The sequence below is a fragment of the Nuphar pumila genome, chromosome 3, assembly GCF_984573655.1.
Source record: "Nuphar pumila chromosome 3, dmNupPumi1.hap1.1, whole genome shotgun sequence".
Taxonomy (NCBI): domain Eukaryota; kingdom Viridiplantae; phylum Streptophyta; class Magnoliopsida; order Nymphaeales; family Nymphaeaceae; genus Nuphar; species Nuphar pumila.
The window spans coordinates 58,902,886-58,912,895 of NC_143251.1; the positions used below are offsets into that span (position 1 = coordinate 58,902,886).

Consider the following 10,010-nt stretch of genomic DNA (forward strand, 5'->3'; position numbering starts at 1 on the left):
GAAATTATTAGGTCTAGGTTGGTTGTCGATACACAGGAAACAACCTGAAGGTTCAAACTCTATTAATTATAGTTAGTAATTCACTGAATACCCGTGTTATTTATGTAAACATTTGGCTCTGATCATGACCTAGGGGTAGAATGTTCAGAACAGCCCTATGCAATAAAGATTGCTAGAGTAAGAATCGGTTCTTGTTCCCTCCCATCATTAGATTTCCTAAATGCAAGCTACTACCATGGGTACAAAATCAAGTTTTCTTCAGAATTAAGTGAACAAAACAAAAGGATTATTTCAGGTTAAACTTGAAGCTGAACATTTGCAATAAGATAAGGAAGAAAAATAATAGAGACAAAGAGCTAAAGCCTAACCTGCATCAGACAAGTATGCAAGCTTAATCTGATACATCAACCAGGATCGTGCATTTGCAGTTTTGATCTTATAACTTCTTTGGTATTTCAAACAGAATTCCCTGTAGCAAAGTTTTTGCACCATCCCATGCATTTGCAGTTGATCACATCTTATAGATGATAATTAAAATGTCAATATCATTAATAACAAAAAAAAAAAGAATCATGATAATGTCAAAAAGAATTATTTATGAGACAGTGAGTTGGACAACATGAAAAGGTTTAACTCGGTAGCCTACTTTATCTTTGCCATTATCATAAACATATGAAACTTGCTCATGTATCTTCTCCGAAGCATGGAATTTCTATTGAAAAGAGCTGGCTTTATAAAACTCCTGCGTATACCTATGACCAAAAATGTCATGCAAATGTTTGTCATTAACTGGAAGTAAAATGCATAATGACCAATGAGTGACAGCACAATTAGGTTTAAGTACTCAAATGTACGCTTATTGGAAAGAATGAGATTCTTGTAATTTACCTGTACAGGAACTTTTCAAGTGGTCTTATACATAACAGAAGTAAAATTAGGTGGTCAGGCAGGGTGTTCCTCTTCATGATCTTAAGTTCCTGAAAGAACTGGCAGTCATGACTGGATGTCTAAAAACATGGTTAACTAGCCACAAGCTTCCTTAGCTTCAACTGGGAGCATCTGTCTATTTCTCATATCATCTTGCAAACTAGAAACTGCAGACCAGTTGTTCTGCTTTAGATACCCCCGAATCAAAACAGTATAAACAATAGGATCAGGAGCTATGCCGCTCCGTAACATATCATTGAAAACTTGTTTTGCCTCGATCATCAATCCTTTATTAGTCAAACCCCAAATAAGAGAGTTAAACGTGAACAGATCCGGTTTGCTTCCCTCTTGAATCATTGTGTTCTTCAGTTTGAAAGCCCCCACAACGTTCCCCTGTTTGCAGAGCCCAGTGATCCAAGATGTGTACGTCAACTTGTCTGGAATAATACCCACCACTACCATTTCCTTAAAGACAGCCTCAGCCTCTTCCAGATGTCCTTCCTTGCACAATCCATCAATGAAAATGGTATAAGCAATCTCATTTGCAGTTGGGTACAATTGCTTCACTCTATGAAAATATTTCCTTGCCACATTTAATTGTCCATGTTTGCACACGCCATCCATTAGTGCTGATAAAGTGACAATGTCAGGTTCAATACCATTAGCAACCATATCATCATGAACATCAAAAGCCAATTTCAAATTTCCCTGTTTCATATATGCATCAATGAGAGTTGTAAAAATGATCTTGTCTGGTCTCAGCCTTCTCTTCTTCATGTCACTAATGAGTTCTAGTGCTTTCTCCAACCTACCATTAGTACAGAGCCCCCACACAATTGCACCATATGCAGCAACATCAAGTTCAATCCCTTCCTCTATAACTCTGCCAAAGCATTTGATCCCCGCATCCACATTTCCATTCTTAAAGAAACCATCAATCATTGAAGTGAATATAAAGCTATTAGGCCGAACTCCATTAGCCAACATTTTCTCAAACAGATCTGCTGCTCTTTCCAGCAGCCCTTTCTTGCTCAAACCATCAATCAGTGCACTATAAGTAACAATATTCGGTGTCACCGCTGACTTTGACATACTCTCAAACAGATCAAAAGCAACATCCAATCGACCATCTTTACAGTACCCATCTATCAGACAAGTAAAAGTAATTGAATTAGGTGAAACGCCTTCCATGATCATAACCTTAAACACCTCATAAGACTCATCTACCCTACCAATTTTACAAAGAGAATCGACAAACGTACTGTAGGTAATCACGTTGGGTGTATAGCACTTCCACATCAAACCAAGAAAACTAAATGCCTCTCTAACCAATCTATTTTTGCAGTGCCCATTAATCAAAGTATTCAAAGTGACTCGATCAAGCCTACATCTTTCTGTTCTCATTCTACCAACCATCAAGCAAGCGCACCTTAACTTACCTAATCGGCAATACCCGTCGATCACGGAATTGTAAGTGATCGTATCCGGACAGCACCGGATTCTCGGCATGAGCTTCACGAACTGCTCGGAAGACGCTACACGACCCAGTTTGCAGAGATGGGCGACGACAGAGTTGCACGAAGAGACGTGGGGATGATAGCCATATCGAATCAGACCGAAGAGAACCTTAATTGCTAGCACCCCACGATTTCTCTTGATCAAACGGTGGAGGAGTTGGTTGCACGCCCACGATTCCGGGAACCTCTTCTGCCTGAGGAAGCTGCCCAGTACTCGCAGGTCTTGTGCGACCGTTTTTGCAGAAGCAGAAGGATTTTCATTGTTGGGGGCAGTGAAGGTGGTATAGGGAAATTGGGTTTTCTTCTTTTTGTGGAAGGGGTGGCTGTTGTTGTTGTAACTGTGTGGGAGACGGAAGTAAACCATGCGTTATGAAGCAAAGAGATGAAACGAGAGAGAAGAGTTTGAGTGAACCGAGAGAGAGAGATTTGTGGACGGTGGAGGGATGGCAGTGGACGAGGGGAAATGGGGATCCGTCCGAACCGGCTCGGTTTGGGGGAAAATCAAAACCCGTACAGGATGGATGTGGGGATGGAGTTATTATTGCCTCAACCCCGTGCTTGATCTTTGTTAATAGAATTATTAATATATTTTTATTATATTATAAAATAATATTTAAATTATATATATTTTTTTTTTAACCTTAAGTTCTTACTTCTTAACCGTGGAAATGAGTTTCTTCTCATCTCTCTTTTCCTTGGTGTATAAGGAAGAAACGATGATCCATTCAAACTCGCTCATTCTAGTGCATGTGTCATTCGTGTAGATCATGGTGAATTTGAATATGCATGAATCATCATCCATCACACATTAATATTATTGAAAAATAAAATTATATGCAACGCAATCCTATTCTAAGCAAGAAAAGTAAATTCTTATTCTAATGTTTATAATTATAATTTACATAAAAAGGGAAAAGGAAATAAAATAAAATACACACTTGAATGTCCCTACCAAACTAGAAAACTTGTTAGTGAAAATGTGTCAGCTTTTCTGGATTTATCCAATAATATCTATAAATTACTGGATTTATCCAAATATAAGCCTTTTTCATGTTTCTCTGAGATAAATATAATAAAATATAATATAAAATTGAAGAAATAATAAAAATGAACAACTTTAAAATATAAAATTTGGAGAAAAATAACAAAAATACCCTCAAAAATAAGACTATGGTCTTAAAATCAGGGTTTTCAGAAAAGATTTTTGTAAAACTTTGGATTTAGGGCTCAAATGGATTCAAATCAAAGCCAAATCGAGTATGAAGTATCCTAGCATGATTAAAAACATGATCAAACACTAAAAAGATGAAACTTTTTATAAAAAAAAATTAAAATATCATAAAAATAATGACTTTTTGCCAGTGTTTTACTCGAATTGGGACTCCGCAGGCACCCTATTTTCATGATTTAATCAAATAATATATCAAATGAATTCAAAAATCTGTAAAAATAGACATGGAAAGTTTTGATAACCCTAAAATTAAACTGCATTCAAAAAACTATATTTTTGACATTGTTTTAATATAAAATTTGAATAAAACCCTAAAAATATGCGATTTTGCCTGTGGGCATGTACCTGTCATAGTGTCAGACCTGAATCAGGAACCAAACCACCATGGAAATTCAAAAAAAAATTATACAAAGATACTAGACAGAAAAAACAAAGATTTCTCTTTTTACAGATTAGAAAAATCATCTTCGGTTAGGGAGATATTGCTCTGGCAATATATGATTGATTCTGGCTTATATGTAATGAGTTGAAATAAATACATCCAGTTTCAGGTACAGAGAAATATCGAAAATCCTATTCAAAATTTATAAAAATTTAGTAGATGAAAGCAGACACACAAATAAAGATTTTATTTTTTACGGATCATCGATCGGATCTTCGGTGAGGGAGATATGATTGACACAAGATGATCTAGGGTTTAGACAATACATAACAAGCTTTGTAAAATCGATTATACTTTATGGTGGATGAAAAATAGCAAACAGATGTCTAAAAATCTGAAACATTTTCAAGAAATACTATACAGAATAATGAAGATATTACAACTTACGGATCGTCGATCGGATCTACGATGAGGGAGATATCATCTTGGCAAGTCATTCCTGAATCCACATAGCGATTTCAGAGGTTGAAAAGTAAGGTTTGGTTTTCTATTTTTTTGACAGCATTACAGAACTTAAAATAATCCAATTTTTTATAAGAAATCACTGACATGCTCACAGTTTAACCCTAAAAAAATCAGATTTTTTTGACAAAAAAACGTACATGAAATAACATTGTTTCCGCGTGCCCGGGATCGAGGATCATATATTGTCAATAAAACTTGAAAACCCTAATCTAAACATAAAAAAAAAAAAATATGCAAATAATATCACGAATTTGAATTTTATGCTTGAATGACCAAAATAAACATAAACACGATAAAAAAATAAAGAAAATCAGGGAATACATGGTTAGATTTTGGTTTAGCCTTTAAAAAGAGAGATTCAACCCATTGAAGAGGCGAATCTCATCTTTTATTTAGCTTAAATATAAAAAATGATATTTCTAACGATTTTAATAGATTTAAATCAGGAAAAATGCCCTCAAACAATGTTATATCGCTTTATTGAATCAATTTTAAGGTTCTTGAACGAAAAACAAGCTTGAAATCCATATGCAAGAGGCGGCAATGGTGAAATCCATGAAAAACTTGTAATAAATTTAATAACATAATGAAAATAAGTAAACAAAATTTACCTTGGGTTGCTGCAGCTTCAATGGAGGAAGGAGAGGGTGCTCGGAGGAGAGAGAAGCAACAAGAAAGGGAAAGAGAAAGCCTAGGGGTCGACCCCCCTTTTGTCCCCTTTTTATGGATTTTTTCAAAGGCTATTAATTAGGGATAACTAATGCCTTTTGACTTTTTCAAAATTCTATCTAAATCCACTAAGGGGGGGGGGGGTGGGGGGGTGGAATCCTAACCCGACATGGACTAACCCTAATTGAAATTCTAATTGTTTAAGAAGCTTCCAAATGTGGTGCCACATTTGGTTTTTAAAACCCTAGTTTTTGAAAACTTAAAAAACCAAAGTTAAAATCTAAGTGAAAATAACAATTTTAAAATCAAGTTTTGATCCTTCTAGACTCCTAAACTAATTAGACTACTGGCTAACCCTAAGCTAACCCAAACTTTTTCAAATGTGGCGCCACCCAGAGTGGGCCCCACTTGATTTTCAAAAGCAATTTTTAAAACTTGAAAATGAAAGTTTTCAAAAAGAGGTTTAGAATTTGGAATTGAAATGGAAAGTTTTTGAACCAAATAAAGTTATGACTGGATCAGAACTCTTCTAGATGTGGCATCAACTGAGTGGGCCCCACATCAGGGTTTTGAAAAAGTTAAAATAAAGACTGAAAATGGTTTCAAAACAGAGTAAAAATCACTGAATGAAAATCAATTTTAAAAATAGAGTCCTAAGCGAACTGAAACTCTAGACCAGAGTCCTAAGCTGACTAAAACTCTAAAATTTAGGTTTTTGAAAGCCAAATGAAGAGGTTTTTGAAAGATTTTCTCAAAATAAGTGAAAATAAGTCAAAAAAAAAAAGTTAGGGTTAGAGTCCTAACTCAATTGAAACTCTGAAAGAGAGTCCTGAATCAACTAGAATTCTGCAAAATGGACTCATTCACAAGAATATTCTCTATCATTTTGGCATACCATATGACATTGTTTCAGACAATGATAGTCATTTCAAGAATGAGAGGATGAAAACCTTCTGTTCAAAATTAAAAATTTGTTATTATTTTTCAGCTCCCTACTATCCTCAAGGGAATGACCAAGCAGAGGCCACCAATAAGATTCTGATCCATATCTTGGAAAGAACCGTTGAGACGGGCCGTGATTGACACGAGAAAATCCATGATGCACTTTGGGCATACCAAACTACTATTCGGACTCCGACCAATGTCACTCTTTTAGAGCTCGTTTATGAGACTAAGGTGGTTTTACCTCTCCACATTAAAAAACCTGCTCTCAAAATTGTTTCACTTATAAAATTGTCACTTGATCAGTATCAGCAGCAGAGGTTGGTGCAACTTGATCTACTAGACAAAAAAAGATTCAAGGCAGCGGAGCATGCTCAAGCTTATCTTCAAAGGATAGCTCGACATTATGTCAAGTCCGTTATCGAGAGGAGATTTTGAGTTAATGATCTAATCCTCAGATCAACAGCTCATATCAAGCACTGCTTGCGTTGCAAATGGTCACCCAATTGGGAAGGTCCCTATGTGGTCAAAGAAGCATTACCCCGCAATGCATATTGTCTGATTAACACAGATGGGATGGAATTGTCAGATCCTATCAATGCTCTATATTTGAAGAATTTTTATACTTAAAATGCACATTCTAGCCTTTGTATTCTTCAAAGAGCCTTTCTTAATAACAATGATCCTCTGTTATCCTAACATTCTTCTCCATTATACTGGGGCATTTTTATTTTTGTATATACACATTCATCTTACTTCAAAATTTCCATATGCAGGCAAAATCAAATCAATCCTTCTATCATCAATGCTTATCAAGTTTTTCTTCTTACCCATTCAAGATAAGGGGATAATCCTGAAAGCGGGTCACATACAGTTAACTATGATGGTCTATTGAATTCAGAATTTTCATCAAGAATCTTTATTTTCCAAATTCAGCTTGCAAGTTGAATCATTTGCAAAACCCAGTCCTCGCACTGATTATTTCTCAAAATTCTCAATCTTAAATCAAGCCTATTTCTCAAGGTCAGTCCTTGTACTGATCTCTTTTCTTCAAAATTGTTGGTCTTGGGATGAATCCCTTCTTGGACCAATTTCTTTTTCAAATTGGCAATTCTTGGATTGAATTCTTTTTTGAACCAATTTCTTCCTCAAAAACATGATCTCTAAGGTGAATTCTTTCTGAACTCGGTCATTCATTAAGATCCTAGTTCAATCAATCATTTTCAGGTCTTCAAATCAACCAATTTTTGTGATCGAACCTTCGGGTTACGATCTTGTCGAATACTAGTTCTCTTAAATCCAACCTTTAAATTGGCTTGATTTTCTTGAAAGTTCTGAGTTCTAACTCGGGCTTCTTAAAAAGTTTTGAGTTTCTACTCAAACTTTCTTTCAAAAAAATTAAAATTAGACTTTCTTCAAAAGTTTCAGCTTTCACTGGTCATTAAATCAAAGGTCTCAGCTCTTGCTGGTCATTAAATCAAAGGTTTTAACTTTCGTTGGTCAATAAATCAAAGCTTCCAACTCTCGCTGGTCATTAAATCAAAGGTTTCAGCTTTCGCTCGTCAAGAAACCAAAAGTCCCAGCTCTTGCTGGTCATTAAATCAAAGGTTTCAGCTTTCGCTGATTAATAAATCAAAGGTTAGAGCTTTCGCTGGTCAGTAATTTAAAAGGTTCCAGTTTTTGTGCTGGTCAATAAATCAAAGGTCTTAGCTCCTGTTGGTCAATAAATCAAAGGTTTCAGCTTTCGCTGGTCAATAAATCAAAGGTTTCAGCTTTCGTTGGTCAATAAATCAAAGGTTCCAGCTTTCGCTGGTTAGAAATTCAAAAGGTTTCAGTTTTTGCGCTAGTTAGTAAATCAAAGATCCCAGCTCTCACTGATCATTAAATCAAAGGTCCTAGCTTTCGCTGGTCAATAAATCAAAAGGTTTCAGTTTTTGCGTTGGTCAGTAAATCAAAGGTCTCACCTCTCGCTGGTCATTAAATCAAAGGTTCTAGCGTTCGTTGGTCAATAAATCAAAGGTTCCAGTTCTCACTGGTCAGTAAATTAAAGGTTTCAGCATTCGCTGGTCAATAAATCAAAGGTCCCAACTTTCGCTAGTCAATAAATCAAAGGTTTCAGCATTCGTTGGTCAGTAAAACAAAGGTCCCAACTTTCACTGGTCAATAAATCAAAGGTTCCAGCGTTCGCTGGTCAGTAAAACAAAGGTTCCAGTTCTCGCTGGTGAGTAAATTATAGGTTTCAGCATTTGTTGGTCAATAAATCAAAGGTCTCAACTTTCACTTGTTAGTAAATCAAAGATCCCAGCTTTCGCTAGTCAATAAATCAAAGGTCCCAGCTTTTGCTAGTCAGTAAATCAAAGGTTCCAGCTCTCGCTGGTCATTCAATCAAAAGTTTCAGCTCTCACTGGTCATTCGATCAAAGGTTCTAGCTTTCGCTGGCAAGTAATTCAAAGGTTCCAGCTCTCGTTGGTCAGTCTTTTAAAATCTAGTTTTTCACTGGTCAGGATTTCAAAATCTATTTTTTACATTATTTCTTCCAAATTTCAGCCCAAGGTCCCATCAAAATTGATGTTAAGTAATTGTTTCACAACAGATTCTCAAACATTTTGTCAATTTGCTAAAAACATTTGTTGATTCCAATACTTTACTGCACAAAACAATCACCTCATATTATCTCTAGTATTCTTTCCTAAAAGGTGAAGCTTGCTACGAAAAAGATCAAAATTCAAACCTTTTTTCTGTTGATCAATCAAAAGGATAAAAGAAATATCATTGGTATGATTAGCGAAGAATTGTTCAATGATTTTGAAAAGCCAGAAGCGAATTGATATTGATCATAGCTATGGTGCATTTTAAAAAGATGATTCTTCTAGCAAGAAAGCAGTAGAAATATTCTGAACAATAAAGAATCCATTCAAAATTTCCAATAAAGCAAGTATAATTGATTATCTGCAAAAAAGCTCTCTCAGTTATCATCAAGTTGAAGACTGATATGCGAGTTAGACCCCTGGGGATAAAGAAGGTTCAGATCGTCTCCAAGTTGAAGGAGTGTGTGACATATCCTTTTAGGAAAAAGTTTGGATCATCGCCAAGTTGAAGGTTGATGCGATGAACCTCTCGACCAGCCTTAAAAGATATTTGATTCATATTATCAAGAGATTTTAATCAAAAGAGACATCATTGCCAATTCTAAAGGAAGATTCTGATCATCTCCAAGTTGAAGGAGTGTGTGAACTATTCTTCTATAGAAAATAAGAACATTTCCAAGTTGAAGAATGATACGATGAAATTCCTGCCAAACCCCAACAGAAGTCAATTCTATGTCTCAAAAAACAAGCAAAAAGTATATCACAGATATCAAATTGTCGAAATTGCCAAGAATTATCTTTCCTTATGCAAAATTGTTTTATCAATATCTTTTTATTGCTTGCTTTCACGAAATTGAGAATATCTCTTCTCTTTTCATACCAAGGAAATGGATAGCTCCCTTGAAGAAAATTAACAACATTAAAATTTAAATTTGACTCTTGAATCCGGGGAGTTAACCTCATTTAAAAGAAATACTCTAGGTAAAAAGGGAATATCTTTTTGCACATACGTGCACATTTTCAAGCATTTGAATCAACTACAATTTCATCTTATTGGTGAAATTTTCTGGCTATTTAAACATGAAATAAATACTCAATGTCTATTTTGATACAACTTGGCATTGATTACCTCTTCAAAAGGAGTTACCTCATTCATTTTTCAAGTCTGCTCCGGCAACATCATATTTTTTTCTTCCCTTTCAGGTTAAGGGCTAAACTTGAACCTCATT

The 10,010-nt window shown here is 35.4% G+C and overlaps 1 protein-coding gene across 4 annotated transcripts in view; it reads right to left on the minus strand.

Moving 5' to 3' along the window:
- The window catches only part of LOC149842949 (Tetratricopeptide repeat (TPR)-like superfamily protein), a 47,812-nt gene extending 44,992 nt beyond the window's left edge, over nt 1-2,820 (minus strand). For 2 of the 4 annotated variants that reach the window (XM_089999522.1, XM_089999523.1), the window contains exons 1-3: nt 889-2,820; nt 647-752; nt 369-469 (exon numbers count right to left, since the gene is read on the minus strand). In XM_089999522.1, coding sequence (XP_089855648.1) covers nt 1,024-2,808 — 1,785 coding nt within the window. In that variant the 5' untranslated portion in view covers nt 2,809-2,820 and the 3' untranslated portion in view covers nt 369-469; nt 647-752; nt 889-1,023. The remainder of the gene's footprint in view (nt 1-368; nt 470-646; nt 753-888) is intronic. The other 2 variants (XM_089999525.1, XM_089999524.1) reach the window with 2 other exon arrangements.
- Nucleotides 2,821-10,010: the final 7,190 nt, after the last annotated feature.